The 16173-nt window shown below is 34.3% G+C and overlaps 3 protein-coding genes across 3 annotated transcripts; 2 read left to right on the forward strand and 1 right to left on the reverse strand.

Moving 5' to 3' along the window:
* The first annotated feature begins 2478 nt into the window (after nucleotides 1–2478).
* Nucleotides 2479–8199, forward strand: LOC136809245 (vascular endothelial growth factor A-like). Its single transcript, XM_067065762.1, has 7 exons — nucleotides 2479–2733; nucleotides 3573–3604; nucleotides 4772–4862; nucleotides 5107–5166; nucleotides 5935–6141; nucleotides 6837–7000; nucleotides 7393–8199. Exons 1-7 carry the CDS (start codon nucleotides 2676–2678, stop codon nucleotides 7558–7560), a joined length of 780 nt encoding a protein of 259 aa, XP_066921863.1. The 5' UTR covers nucleotides 2479–2675; the 3' UTR covers nucleotides 7561–8199.
* A 244-nt stretch (nucleotides 8200–8443) lies between these two features.
* On the forward strand, nucleotides 8444–11471 carry LOC136809243 (vascular endothelial growth factor C-like). The gene is made up of 6 exons (XM_067065761.1): nucleotides 8444–8768; nucleotides 9097–9169; nucleotides 9464–9694; nucleotides 10056–10250; nucleotides 10536–10696; nucleotides 11115–11471. The coding sequence occupies exons 1-6, from the start codon at nucleotides 8622–8624 to the stop codon at nucleotides 11274–11276; spliced, it is 969 nt and encodes a 322-aa protein (XP_066921862.1). The 5' UTR covers nucleotides 8444–8621; the 3' UTR covers nucleotides 11277–11471.
* An 851-nt stretch (nucleotides 11472–12322) lies between these two features.
* Nucleotides 12323–13510, reverse strand: LOC136809246 (CDGSH iron-sulfur domain-containing protein 2 homolog; the record flags this gene model as incomplete). The annotated part of the gene is given in 2 exon segments (XM_067065763.1): nucleotides 12323–12558; nucleotides 13376–13510. Coding segments are annotated over 2 exon segments (231 nt in total), but the record flags the coding sequence as incomplete, so codon positions are not given.
* Between the last annotated feature and the right edge of the window lie 2663 nt (nucleotides 13511–16173).

A 16173-nucleotide genomic window follows, 5' to 3' on the forward strand; every position in this document is an offset into this window, starting at 1 on the left:
ATCTTCATGAAAGCTGCCTAATGAAACTCAAATGAGAAGACATTCAAATGTTGGTTGGTCCTGATTGCTGTAATTTTCGATATTCTTTTGAGAAAATTTCTTATAACAAAAACAAATCAGACAACTAGAGCAAAAATAACTTGATCATCAGGGGCATTAAAAAGATTATAATTGTGTCATAGAGCACATAAGTCTTGTGGTTTTCATGTCGAACTATATTAGAACATGTTATGTCTAAAAAGTATGAAATTATACAAATCGGTCTAACAAGTACCCTCCCAGATTTGTTAACTCTTGATTATTTTCAACAACTTTTTAGTGGCCTCGAACTATTTTTTTCGGCGAGAATGTGAAATACTCAGTCAGATGGGCATATGGAGATGGTAAAGCCACGAGATTTAAGTTTTCTTACGATAAAACGATAAAAAAGCTCAACGAAATTTCAAATGAACTTTCATTTCTCTAATTAATCAATTTAACGACCATTTGAGTGTCTCATTAATTTAATGCAAATGACCCTATTTTGAATAGATGCTTTGCAGTAATGACGTAATTAGACGTAACACAACGTAGATTACGTGATTAGCACAATTTAGCTCATCACCAGGGCTTTCGCCTAATGCAGCAGGATTGTGTTTTCATTGTTCCTTTGAGTGTTAGAAAAAATAATGTCGTCTATGTAGTAGGGGACCAGTCTTTAGAACCCGTGACAACAATTTGCAGAGTGTAATTTTTTTTTTGCTCATTCGAAAGATGAATGTATCTAAAAACTTTTGAGAGGGGGTAATCAAATAAGACAGCAAATTCTTTAATGGAAGAAGACCGTTGGGGCCTGAAATTTGACGAAAGTTCAAAGTCGTTTAAACCCAAAACGACTTATACCACTAGGAAGCTCTTGAAAAACGATACAAAGGACTTTTAGACGGATATGGTCGATTTCTCAACGTTACTCGAGAAAATATTAACGTCAAGCATTTAGAAAACGTCACTTGACGCCCTTGACGCCCTTTTAATTAGATCCAACAACGAACGTCAAAATTCTCTATTAATGACGTCACAAAAAACTCAAGTTTTTTAAACTTGGGTTTTTCGGGCCTCCTCGACTTTTTTATTAAAATTTTATTGAAGTAAATAAAATTATAAATGATTTTTCTGAGAATAGGTCAATATTTGTTGCCAGACACGTCTCAAAAGAAAGACGGATTAAGAATGACTAATATTTGTACTATCGATAACTGCCAACAGATAAATACCATCGTTAATTCTACTAAATCGTTGAAAAGTTATCTTGGTAGGAAGGTTTTATCTGATTGATGATTGATATGTGTTGTATTCAAAGGTTTCCAGGGAAAACAGGCCTGTAGCTTAAATTGGGGAGAGGGTGCATGTATTTGTGTCGTTTTTTTATCTGACAGGTAAAGTCTTTTTTATGCTAGCACTTTTGTCAAGAAAGTTTTTTAACCCTGACTAAAAATGTCAAGCAAAATAGCGATTTTTGTCCATCAGCACCCCCCCCCCCCCCGTCTTTTATCGATTATGGAGATCATGTTGTGAAATCGGGAATGTGAATTTCTTTATTTATTTCGTCCATTTTGTAACCTTTCATTGCTCTTTTGTACATCCCCATCTCACGAACCCGGTGGGATTTTATCAGTCAGTACTAGGGGTAAAAATAACGGACCAAAATTCGATGGGAATTGATATTCCCATGTTTTTATGGCTGAGGATTTGGAATTCCATTGTTTTCTGGCCAGAAAATTCAGTGGGCATGGAAAAAATAGCACAATATATTTGCTTATCTGATTATTTTCAGTGGAGACAAAAATTAGAGTATAGTTTTCCACCGGGGACGATATTTTGGCCAATTTTCCCAGTGGGTCTGTGAGAAGGGGGTGTTTTTACAATTAATTTTCTTATGATTGACTTGTCGATCATATTGTCATATTGTCCATAATAATCGTCATATGATCATGCTGTCTTGACTTCCTATAATGACGTCATCCTGGAGAGTATTAAGATGGATCGATACTTCGATACACGAGTGACTGTGAGTGGACCCTTAGATAATAGAGACAGATCATGACTAACCCCTTAAAAATCGTAATGATGGTGACGTCATAAATCTTTTTGAGACCTCAAGTTTGTATTTAAAAGCGACATGAAAGTATGCCAACATAAATATGTTTCTCTTAAATGTTTTATTTTGACATTTTACCGTCCGTCTTTTTTTGGATGCTTTGAAAATTTGATTCTCCTTGCCTTGAATCCTTTACCAAACCACAGATATATTAAATGTTAGACAAGTAATGAATATTCAAATTTGATACAGGGCTAGATTGGTCATTAATCGTTATTTTTGGCAATCGAATAAGTGGATTAAACACTTCTTTGTATCTTTTCCCTTTCATCTAAAGCGAAGGAGAGTTGAATATTAACAACTTCATCATACCTAAGGGAATACGTACAGGTCTCATAAGTGTCATTCGTATAACACTTTCATGAAATTTGGTAATCATTACAGAAATTTGATCTCTCTAAAGAAATTTGACAAAAAAAAAACTTCAGCGAAAACAACAAAAACATCAACACAAACTTGTAGATTTTTTGTAGTGTGTATATAGTAAAAATAAGGGAAATCACAAAAAGTTAGTGAGATTTGTATTTGAGTTTTTGTAATGGCAACAAGATTTTGTATAGGTTTTGTTATCCTGGTGTGTTTCACTTGTTGTTATGGTAAGATTTTACTGGACTTACTTGAAAACTTTCGTTGAAAATCATTATCTTTCATAAGAAATATATACAGGTTTAACCATCACAAACAATGTTTGGTTTACCATTGGAAAGTGGTTTTACTGTACTTAACGGCTATTTAAGAAAATGGTCAACCTTCTTTCAATCAATCATATTTGTCACAATTAGGACGTAATTTATGTAAATGGGCCAATTGACGCTTAGGAAAATAATCAAGTTAACTAACTTCCTCGAGTTCCTAGTACCATACTTAAGGCTAACTGTCCAAAAAGTCCGCTCGACAATAGTTGTTTTGGAGAACGCGACGGTCTATTGAATAACAAATTACTCCACATACATTTACTTTCCCTCATCCAGTAAAAACGTGACGAATCAGCTTGTCTCTAGGTAACTGTTGTGGAGTAATTGGTTTTTTCAAAAGACCGTTGCGTTCTCCAAAACATCTATCAAACACATTTTTGAGTTCTGATTTGTTTATTTGGTTCATACCGTACCTACCCATAACAATCCAAAAGCTCCCTTAACAATCATAAGCGCTAAAATCGCAAAAAGTGGCTTTTACCGCTGCAATTTTCGAATTTTTGCGATTTTCGCGCTTTTGATTGTTAAGACTGCTTTTGGATTGTTAGAGGTAAGTACGGTACTTTTATCGTTGAGCGGACTTTTGGATTATTAGCCGGAAGTATAGTAGATTGTTACTACGCTACAAAATGTTCCTGAAAGTATAAGAGGACACGACAATTTTGAAAGTACAAAAAACTTTCGCATTGCAAATTAATTTAAAAATGAAGATCAAAAAAAATATTTTTCTCTGTTCTTAGAATCAAGTCAAGTCTTGACGTCTGGTAGGAAGGTATTTTTCTTCGTCTTTTTGATTTGATTTTTTTGTTTCTCATGAGAAATGAATTATTTTAAACCTGACACCCTGATCAGTATACACCTTTTGTTTTATAGAAAGAATAAGCGTCCTTTTAGACCAAAATTATGCTTGTGATATGATTATTTTTCCGAAAAAAAAATGAGATTGATCTTAAAAGATTTTGATGTCAAGTGCGAAGTCTTTTCTTTTTCCAAGACTTGTTTTTAAAGTGGATGTGACCGGGATGTGACCTAAATAAATCTTCCCAACCAAAGCTCACTGGTATGCTTAAGATATGCTTATTTTTTCACTCAGGTGAGTTAAGGAAAGTCAAAAACCTATTTCCCGATTTTTCCACCGCTTCCCATTGTTCCTTAACTCTCGTATATAGCTCAAAAGAAGCGTATTAATGAGAGGATTTCGGAAAGTGCTGGGCCGAAAACTTAAATTAAGCCAATCTCAAGATATCGACCAAAAACTGATTTTGACGTTATGAAATACATCGAAAAAACACGTCATAAGTAGGATTCAAATGACGTCAATATTGAAAACAGCGATAACTTCAAGTCTATTAATGCAATCAACACCAAATTTTAACTGGAGATGTAGATTAACGATTCTAAAATATTTGTTGAGAAATTTTCAAAATTTTTAGATGACGTCATTTACTGTCGGTAAAAACTAAAATTTGTCAAATAATGATGACGTCATCAAAAAATTTCAAATTTTTTTAATGCATTATTTCAAAATCAACAATCAACGTCTCCAGTCTAAATTTGGTGTTAATTGCAGTAATAGAATCGAAGTTATCGCTCTTTTAAAAAACAACGTCATTTAACTTGTCTTTTTAACGTGTTTTTTTGACGTATTTCCTAACGTCAAAACCAGTTTTTGGCCGATATCTTGAGATTGGCCTAATTTAAATTTTCGGCCCAGCACTTTCCGAAATCCTCTCATTAATACGCTTCTTTTGAGCTATATACGAGAGTTAAGGAACAATGGGAAGCGGTGGAAAAATCGGGAAATAGGTTTTGGACTTTCCTTAACTCACCTGAGACCAGAAATCCAGGTCTTAGTAGCTCGGCAGTATCCTTATAATAAGCGTTATGCTTATAAAGAAAAACATGTACCATTCAATAATTTCCCATTTCATCGTTTTAGGCACGAGAGAATATATTGAAACGATTAGAGAATATTAATTCCATTGAAGAATTTGAAAAAGCATTCAACATCAAAAATCCAAAAAGATCTTGTAAGTTGAATATGTTTAAACGACGATGTCCAATTTTTTTTCTCACTGCGATGCAAGGACCCCTAATAAAAGACCTAATTAATTTGGGTCGAATGAGGTGGCCATAGGGTTTCTTAAAAGCGTTTGTATTGCATTCATATAATGACTGACTTCAGTTCAGATACAAACAAATCTGATGATAAGAAAAATGGATTACTTATGTTTGCTTTTTACACACGTAACATTGTTTTCGATTTCGTTATAGATTTGAAGAAACGAGGGAATTTATTTCTTGGCAACCTTCTCGATGATGTTGCACCGCTAGGTAAGCGACACCAGTTTTCTACACGTTTATTTATAAGAACAAACTATATATGAGCATAAGGCTTCGAAAACAAGTTAAGAACATTTTAAGCCTTTGCAGACTCTATTGCACCGAATTGCATTGGAAAATGGAAAATGGCGAAAATAAAAACATGTTTAGGCTTGAAACTCAAAAACTTCAAAAGTTTTGGATTGTTAAAAAATGTGTATTATATAAGTATAAATCCTGTCGAAATTAAAAGACTATAAATTCACCAGGGGGTAATACAGTTGCTCCATGACACTATGACGAGTTACTGCCATTTTGGGAAAATCTTTGTCACGCCATTATCATAATTCACCGTGTAGTAACTGTTTTCATTGCTTAAAGGGGGTAAACCACCCCATAAAATGGATTTGGAATTTGGATTTTCTAGATACATTTTGGTTTGATTGTTGTATTCAAGAACCGTTGTTTACTTTTGGCTTAAGTGACTATCAAGATCTACTATCATAGATTTGGCAAAAAATCTTATTTCAGATATGAAAAATTGACAGATATTTTTTGCCCAAAATTAAAAAATCTCAATTTATTGACAAAATTGGCGTGGCGTTAATTCGGGAAGTATTTTTTCAAAAAATTGGAAAATGTACATATTTGGAATAACTGTTTTTAAGTTCATGTATTAACTGCATAACCCACCTGAATTCACAAGGTTTAAACTAGTATTCGCAATACATGAAGAAGCTAAAGCACTCCTTTAAATTCATTTAATTTAATATTTCGTAGCTTATGGAAGTCCTCGCCCCTGTGTACCCAAAGAAACCGTTTATACAATTCCTCACGTACCTGCGAGAGATCGTTATATTCCTGACTGTTTGAATGTCACGCGATGCGGAGGATGTTGTAGCAGCTTCAAAACGAGCGCAGACATGGAATGTGTTGCGGATCAAACGGAAAGCAAAATGGCTAGAGTGTACCATTTTGACAAGTTCAGTAAGTGTTTCTTCCATTTCTGCCGGATTTGAAATACTTTTGAACAAATGAAGTTGTCAAATTTGAATCACTCTTTGGTAGACTTTTCGAACTCGATCAGGATTTTTTGAGATGATAATTTGAAGCGTTAATCTTGAGAGTATAACCTAAAAACAATTGTGACACCCCTGTCTCATCGGCGATGCAGTGCTGATAGAACGAGCCGAGTGTCAATGGGGGTGAAAATTGCTAGTCTGTTTGTAGACCTCCATAGATTCTTGTTATAAAGATTTGTTGTTAAAAATTTTTTGTTAAAGCATTCGAGCAGAGGCCTAAGAAATACATGTTTTCAATGAATGGGAATTTCAAAATCTATTCTTTACATCTATAACTCATTTCTAACCAAGTTAGATTAAAGTTCAATTTATAATTTCCCAATGGGATTTGAAGGTATTCTATTTTTCACACCGGGGACGATTTTTAAACTATTTTTCAGTGAAGAGAGAGCATCCTATCGGATCTGTTATACTTGAAATAAAACGTTCAGCACCATTGGAGAATCTCTTGTTTTGATCTAAGATACCTAAAAAAGAATTAATTTTTTTTCAGTATGATCTTCTGAATGTTGACTGAGGGCCCTTTTTGAAGATTAAATTGCCGAATTTCGATGACTATAATGACAATGAAGAACTAAAAAGTTTTCTGATTTTTTTTAGCTGGAGGATATTCGCAAAAAGTCATTCCTTATGTGAACCATAAATCATGTAAATGTCAATGCAAGACACAACCTGAAGATTGCAACCTTCAACAAACTTACGATCCTAACCATTGTAAATGTAATTGTAATATCAAAAGTGCTACCTGTCCAAAATTTATGGAGGTAAAAAACTAGATTGATACGTGAAGGGAGTTTCTGGCTAAGAATTTTACAGATATATACAAATACTAATCAATAATTGATGGAACGGTTTTATAGGGTCTCGAAATCAATATTTTTTAGTAAACCAGCATATTTTGCTATACTTTAGCCGAACCAGTGAAACTGATTCGCTAATTCTGAATGAACATTATGGGAAGGTATTTTGTTACTTTATAATTCGTTAACCCATGAAATGCTATCATTCCGTGACTTCAAATTTTCATAAATTTTGATTCCAAATACGAGTACACACCCCAACCTAAGAGAGAAATGCCAAGCTTGACAATCTCGACTTATGTGATGCCAGTAGCAATTAATGGATTAATGCTTTCCATTTACTTTTTCTTTTTCAGTGGTCAGTATTAGCTTGTCAATGTAAATGCAAACCTCCAAGCACACCTTGTGCACCAACGCACGCTTGGAACGATCAAACATGTCAATGTGATTGCATACCACGTGCGTGTGCTCAAGGCTATGGATTTGATGTCAAAAAATGCACTTGTGCTAAACTACAAGTCTAGACGAATTTCATCACAATGAGATTATTTCTGATCAATTTTTCTTTATGGATAATATTGGGATCAAGGAGCTTATCACAGGCATCGATATTTTTGATATCGATAGAATATTTATTGACTTCTATTATACTTTTGGTTAACGGTTCAAACTTTAAATGAGACATTACAACCATACTCCATCGATTATTTCAGATCAATTACAATCATAAAATTCCAAGATGACGTCATCATAATGAATAATACCGACTTTGGTGTGAGACGGGAAAAAATAAACGTCAATTTTCCATGACACTTAGCAAATAAGACATTTCACATATTTTTTGAAAGGCTTGACAAAGGAAATAGCTTAAATCGGCCTCTGAAACTCCCCTAGGATGTCCAAAAATGTCAGAAGTTTATGGGATATTTCTCAAAACTTGAGGCGTTTTTACACAGGAATTCATAGATCTAATACTTCAGGGTGCAGAGACACAAAGTGAAAAGAAACAAATTTGTTTAAAGTCGTGTTTCGATTGAATTTACGAGTATTATTGAAAATTTAAAAATCAAAATTATTTTTGGTAGAGCTCTCTATTGAAATTTGATTTAGCTAGTGATTCTATGATTACTATTTAAGGAAAATATAATCTTTATCCAAATGAATTATTGCGAAATCCTTTCTTTTGAGATTTATTTACAGCAATAATTTGACTGAAAAACGTTCGGAAAATCACGATTTTTATTCTTTTGATATTTTGACAACTCGTAAATATAGTTACAAAAATAACAACCATTATTGCTTATGTAAATTGTCAAACATTCTCCAATGTTTTCATTGACACATTAACGTATTATCTTTTCTCAGTTCTTTTCCTCAAATTCCTCTGTCCCCTCGTTGAAGGCTTATAAAATCATTGTAAAAGGTCCTTCCATCATTTAACTTTTGGAGAGGTTTGGCGTTAGATGTTGTAGGTCATCAAAGTGAATGAAAATATTGAAGGGTTGAAACTTAAATTTTTATGCAAATTTTGGCAAGGCTAGCATAAGATAAACATACTTTGGTGAAATTTTTGGATAGAGGAGCAATGAGGATTTTATCAGTTTTTGTTTTGTTGGTTTTTGTCAGTCTGTGCTTGGCCAAGAAAGGATATTATCGAAAAATTCAAGATGGTAGATTCAAACCTGTGCGTGTTATACGTCCAAAAGTTCTCACTCAGTTTGACAAAAATAAGGTAAGGATAACATTTCTTATAGTCCCTTCTTTTTGTCAACAAAAGATTGCACATGGATAGAGTCGGATAGCGTAAAACCAAAATTCCTTAAAATGATTTATGTATTTTGATGCAATGTATGTACTTAACTTCTCTGAGTTGTAAGCCTAAAATTTTCCGTAAATGTTCTTATTTTCACTATTTTGTGAGTTTTTGTGTAATTTCCTAAGAAATTGGGTGTTCTAGAGTCCGCAAAGCCTTAAAATGAAACTTGTTCTTAGTATTTTGTCCTTCGAAGCCTTGTTTTCTTATATAGTTTGTATAAAGTGTATTTGTTGCTTATTTGTAGATGGAAGTTGCAAATAAGATGAAGAAAGTAAAAAACATGGAAGATTTTTTGAGAGTTTTCAAAGTGCCTTATGGTAAAAAATTTTTGTTACCCCCTGTCTCATTGACAATCCCAATCCAGACAATTTCCTCCAATGTGAAACTACATAATCTGAATCCCAGATCTCCTAAAATCTCGAGTTATGGAATAACATTAGGCTAGTAGAACACAAAAATGTTTTCGTCGTCTTCTCAAACAGGTAATTTTGAGCAATAAGAACTACGTTGCATTCTTTTCTAAAATGTTTGTAATTAAGATATTAATTTTGATCTTCTTTTTCTACAGCGTGTCTCCAAACCAAAATAATCTTTACAATTTTATTTTTCAGTTAAAAAGAGACGGATAAGCCTTGCTAAACCACAAGGAGAAACACATACTCTTCTCGAAACACATACTACTCTTCTCGGAACAACAGATTCTGATTCGAAACTGGAAGCTCCAGAGTTCGAATTTTTCATTAAAAAGTCAACGATCGGGAAAGAACAATCTCTTGTTGGTGAAAGCAATAGACACACGATACTGGGAACATCAGAGAAGTCTTCTGAATCTGTCAAACTCAGTTAGTAACATCTAATTCTAATTCAATATTCTCATGTTAGGCAACATTTGCGACAAAAACGGTACTCTTGTTAAATCTTACGTATATAATTAATAAGTAATCTAAAGGGGTCTAAATCTTCGAAGACTGATGGACAATCTTTCAAACTCTATATTTTTGATGCCCTAACAATAGCGTTGTAGCAGAGGGCGACACTAGTGATCGACTTAATTCCTTGACTCGCCACGCTACCGCCTAACATATTTTATCGCCCAAATTTTGAAAATAAAGCAGCTGAAACAAAAAGGAGGATAGACTTATACTCAAATAAGTGAAATCTATTCACCGTTTCTCAATATTTCGTAACTTATTTCACTTCTAGGTGATGAAGATTTAGGCTGTCAACCTCGGCCAACCATATACAGCCTCACTGCAAGTTACAATTACTTCGATTACCCTTCGTGTTTCACCCTATACCAATGTGGTGGTTGCTGTAATTCAAAACCTGGATATATTTGTCGACCGACTGAACTATCTGTTAAAACTGTATCTCACGTGAGGCTGTCATATATTACAAGTGAGTTTTTACGGTTAACTCTTTTGAACTCCTCATGCTTAGGCTATCTATCGTCATCTCCCCCATTGTTTAGAGTGTAAATTTCCTAATTTTCAAGTTTGGTGCTGTCTATTGTGTCGCCGCCGACAAAATCTCTTTTTACGCTTACCTAACTCCTACACTCACTTTTCTCGCGTAATACCGTTCCAGCCCGACCGGCGTGCCAGTCTAGGGTTTGCTAAAACTGTGTAAAGAATTTTCATTAATCAATATTCTAATACCAATTTCTCCGCCTTTCCCTTTAAGACCGATATACTCAAGAGACAGTGCGGTTGAATCACCACAAGAAATGTGAATGCAGGTGTAAGATAGATGCCACAGACTGTTCACCTACACAAACGTTTGATCCAAATCTTTGCACGTGTGTTTGCAGCGGACAACTACAACCTTGTGCTGAAAACAAAGTGGTAATTTCTAGTTTTCCGTTTTAACTTTGAGGTTAAGGTAGGCCCTGAAACCCGAAAAAACATTATCGTTATTCGAAGTGAGATAGTGTTTCCATTGGATCTGCTTATCTAACTCAGGCAAAAACACTCTCATTATTCGAAGCGAGTTTTATTCGCCTTGAGACAAATTACAGGCTATACTAAATCGCCCTTAGTTATTTGAACTTTTCTAATTGGGAGATGGTAGAGTGAGGACATTGATTTTTTCTGCGATTGAAGAATTCCCGGTTATTCGAAGTAAATTTTTATCCCCTTGGAGCTTCGTGTATGTTGGAAATTCGACTTCTTCTTTTCCTAGCGTAATTACTGATAATTCTCTTTTTCTTAGTCTCTAAGGGTCAAATTTCGATTTTTTGCTCTGATCTTCTTTTACTTTAAGTGGTCGAACAACGAATGTGGGTGTCTTTGCAAGACTTCACCTCAAAGATGCCCCTTCAGGAAAGAATGGGACAAAACAAAGTGCAGTTGTCAATGCATCCCTAAGAAATGTGGAGTTGGAGAGTCACAAGATCCCACCACTTGCTATTGTGCCAAAATATGAACTAATTTAAATACCAAAGACGCCCATTTACCTAGTGATTCTGTGTATTAGACGAGTACTGACCATTTTATAAATTGCCCCTGTTCACAAAGAAGAAGCTACCTTGTCGTTTGGTTTAATGAGGTTAATTAAATTTAAGGCGAATATTCTAATTGATTTACAATCATGGTCGAAATATATTGACATTTTAGTGTATTTTAACGTTTTTCAGAATTTAAAGTTCGGATGAGAATTGCTATTTTAGCAATTTTTATTTTTCGGTGGCTTCTAGGCTACAATCAAGGTCATAATATTTGAGAAAAAAGGGAAATACACCGGGAAGTTTTTGAACCACAATCGATTTGTAAGTGCTCTAAACTAGGTTGGAAGGGTAGAGTTTTAACATGAGACTTAAGACTCAAAAATAGTCCAATAAGGCTCAGAATATAGCCTGTAAGTCTGCCAACCCCTTCCAAATTGAAATATTTGATTAAATTAAAGAGATAGCCCAAAATCGACTTTCTCGCCGGAACTTTAAATCTTGAAAAACGTTAAAATAACCAAAATTCTCAAAATATTATGACCTTTATCGTATATTCCAAGCCTTATTCGAGCAAATTTGAGTTTTTATAAAGATCCTAAGGTCTTAAGTCTCATGTTAAAACTCTACTTTCCAACTGTAGTTTCAGGCGCTTAAAAATCATTTGCAGTGTTCAAAATTTCGCCGGGAAATCCCCTTTGTCTCAAATATTTTGTCCATGATTGTAGACTTTCATTTTAAAATGAAATTGTATATAGACAAATCATGCGAAAAATGTAAACAAATAAATGTCCATATACTTTAGGCGTACAAACTTTCGCGATTTTCGTGAATTTTGGTCTATCTCGCGAAAGTGAATGCATTTGAAAATTCTTAACAAGGTGATTCGCGAAAGTTTCTGCTCGCGAAAAATTCTAAAGTACGTATTTTAAACGTGATCCGTCTTCCGGAATTGAAATTTTTTCTATAATTCTTATACTGTCAAAGTTCTTGAAAAAAAACAACAAAAACGACAATCTTTTTTGGTATTTTCAAATGTTTTTTCCACTATAGGTATTAAAATATCATTAGTATAAAATCACTACGAAATCATTGCTTACTATTTGTGTAATATATAATAAAGAATAAAATAAAAAATCTTATAAATTTTATACAGCCTAATCGATATTATGCAGTACTTTCTTTGCGACTCAAGCATACTGGTCCAAGGTTGTCACCTGTTAATTTGTTGTGTGCGTTGTGGGTACCATCACAGTATGGGAACTGAAATAGAGAAAAATTATTTGGAGTGTCACAGAAAGAATTTATATTTAAATTTTAATGTGTTCCTTAAATAAAAACATAAATAAGTTTTGACAGAAAACGAATTCAGATATCCAACTTTACCAAACGGACGGAATAAGTTCCCTTTTATTTAAGCTCTGTTTTATGAAGTCCAAATACTGGTCCATGTTGGTCTCTGAGATTTGAAGACGTTCATTAATCATAAATCCTTTCTAAGAAGGATAAAAGGCACTTCAACCAATTATTGTTTGTATGTCTTAAACAATCCAAAATCTATTCCATTGAAAGGAGAAGGGGACATTATCGCATCATCTATGTTTGGAAGGTGTTAGAAGGTATAGTACCTAGGGCGAATAGCAGTATAAAAGCTTACAAAAATCGCTGACTGCAGCTGGCTGTGCCACCTGTCTATTTCAAGGAATCAAACATCCAAGCTTAGAGATTGCACTCTTTTTGTACAAGGTGCAAAGCTATTCAATGCAATACCAAAGAACATAAGAAACTTAAAAAAAACACTTCAACTGAAAAGTTTAAAAATGCCCTTGACGCTCAAAAGTTGATCCCCGATGAACCCTAAATTCATGGATAAACTGGGTGCAAGAGAGCTGATTCAAATTCAATACTTGGCATGAAAAGTGTCTGCTCTCGACATTTTGATCGTACTGAGGCATGGTTCACAAAGAATCTTGCCTGGGCACTCTACTTGAACACCTACACCAAGTAACACAAGTATGTAAGTAACAAAACCATCTTACCAAATTTTAACTAAAAAAAAAAGGACCCTGTAAGTGTTTACCTTTTTAGATTTCCAACATCTACAGAAGGCAACTTTATCACCAAGGTCCTCTATATCATAGCTGTTCACAACCTTTGCTTTGTCAAGTTCATGAGCAGTGTTGAATCGACCTTCGCTTGCTGAGCAACCAGAGAGCTGATAAAAATTAAGAAAATAATTGCAAAGATTAAAAAAGGTGTTCTTTTCAAATTAACTGTCAGGTAAATAATAAATTGGAATACTTTTAACCCAGTGAGGGGGTGTACTGACCTTGAAGATAGACCTTTTGCTAAAAAAAACAATGACAAATTAATGGTTGATTACTTAAAAGATTTTTCTTGTGTTGGTGGGATGGAGAGCATATCGTCGCATCAAAATAAAAAAGCTTTAAGTCCATTTTTGTTGTTTTGAGAAAATCGACTTTAAATCATTTCTCCTTAAATCCTAAAAAACCATTAACATTTGAAATATTTTTGTGTTGAAAAAGACTTTAGTTCAAAATTGTTTCCAGTCTGGACTTAAGCCTTTTTGCCCTAAACTGATGTGATTTAAGGCTTTTTTACTCTGAAAATAAAGTTAAAAGTAAAATACTTATTTTTCTAAAAGCTTAAAATAAGGTTACTTTAGGTTGGTTTTTGATGGATTTAAGCCAAAAAATCGATAAAACATGAGGTGTAAAGCATCAGTATGGTCATAATTCAATTTTCCAAAAAATGGACTTAAAGCTTTGATATGTTGCATTGCACCAACGCGAAAAAAACTTCTCGTGCCCGATGCCCCCAAGCCTTAAGGGTCTGATTTTAAAGGCCTAATTTTGGGCTGCACATACGGTTGTTTTTTAATCAAGTGCCTCCCTCTACAGCCCTATACCGTAACTTGGTCTAATGTCAACACCCCTCCTCTATAATTCCTACACCCTTTTTATTAGCTGAAATTTATAGAAAGGTTGAAACTGTTACTACCCTGCCGGTGTACCCGACAGTCGGGTGTTGTTGTCGGGTGTTTGAAGTTAGAAATTTAAACAACCGACAGTCGGGTGCACTTTTGTCGGGTGCTACTTAAACATACTACTAAACCATATACTTTTCTGAAAGCCTATGATCAGGGCTACATGATGAGCTGGTCGACTTTTTAATTTTTTACTGTCATTAATATTGCTGACGTCATCAAAATCGCCATTTTTTGGACTTTTTCTTATCTTTGGCCCTTTTAACAGCACCCGACATGTAACAAAGTTAGGAATTTTAGCACCCGACTGTTGGGTGCGCTATTGTCGAGTGTTTTTGCAAATTTAGAAACACCCGACAGCACCGGCAGGGTCGTAAACTGTTTTTCTTTGTTTTTCTTTATTGGTCAGAGAGGAATAATCCTTTTTCAATCAGCGATTCAGGCTTTCATATTAGTTCTTTCTCTAAAGAAGGGTGTCAGAATTAGAGGAGGAGGGATGTTGATATATTATAAGATTATTTAGATAGACCAACTCACGGTAGTACGACCGGTACGACTATAATACGTGCCCACAATGCCACATCTGATAAATAGACCTTTTCGCCTTTCCATCCGCCATCTTGAATTGTATGCAAAAATAGAGGAACGAAAAAGCCATGGTTGGATTTAGTTGGAAAGTATGCAAAACATATGCAAGTTTACACAAAGATTAAAAAGACAACAAAGCATCTTATAAATAAATATCATAATCATTAGAACAATAAAAGATGGAATTTCTCAATCCAAAAAGAAATATTCACAGAACAACAAAAGCCTTTTAGAAATTTGTTCTTAAAGACATAGCATATTCTGTTTTCATGCCATTAAGAAATTCCACGACGGCGGAGTACACACATCAAACTTTCAAAACACGCAAACTGAAAAGCAGTAATACACCATTTAGGAGTCTCGCTATTTCACGGTACTCCATTGCAGAGGCCCGGTAAAAATGGTAGGTAAAAATGCGCACTTTAGTACTGTGAAAGGTTAGAGGAATGTAAACATTGTGAATTTTTTTTTCTCCTTTAAAGAGAATGATTTAGATATTTGAACATGATATCAATGATAATTTTATAAGTCTCTCCTGAAAATTTCACAAAAATTCATCAAGAGGAAAAAAAGTTATAATTAAAAGGAATTCTTTACCTACCGTTTTTCTGCTATGTTTCCTTATGAGAACCAGATGTTTACCTACCGTTTTTTTACGGAGGAGAGTGAATTTTCCGTGATCGCTAAAATCAAAACAATGGAAAATTGGATTGACGCGTGCGCAGTCGACACTCCTAAACGGTGTATTATGACGTCACACATTATCAATGTTTAGATTTGATCATTTGGCGGCTCTATTCCCAGGAGAATAATTTACCGTCAGCCGGTAAAGGATCATTTTTTACCTTCGCTGATGATTTTTCAGTTTGAATTTATGTCTAAGGTTATTGATTTTTGAAGTACTCACGTGCGTTTGCGTAGGGTAAAATGGCGAAATGCGAAAATCGAATTTGGCAAAAAAATTTTGAAAAATGACCCTACAAGATTTGACTATATCTTTTTATTCCATGAAGAGATTACGTTCAAATAAAAAATGTATTGACAATGAATGGGTAAGCTTTCTAGAAATCCAAACATAAATTGTATAGCTTTTACCAAAAAATAGCACTTTAGGATCAGAAACAGTCAAAAACCAGTTTTTTCCAATTTTCTTCGAGTTACAGGAATTAATTCCTTGTTTGTTTTGGATCTGAAATTTTCAGTAGGGGTGGCCATCCGGTTCCTTGCTCATATTCAGGGGGCCGGACGGGGTAAGAAATTAAGTTTCTAAGTAAATTCTTAAT

The sequence above is a fragment of the Clytia hemisphaerica genome, unplaced genomic scaffold (genome assembly GCF_902728285.1).
Source record: "Clytia hemisphaerica strain Z4C2 unplaced genomic scaffold, Clytia hemisphaerica genome assembly, whole genome shotgun sequence".
In the NCBI taxonomy this organism is placed as follows: domain Eukaryota; kingdom Metazoa; phylum Cnidaria; class Hydrozoa; order Leptothecata; family Clytiidae; genus Clytia; species Clytia hemisphaerica.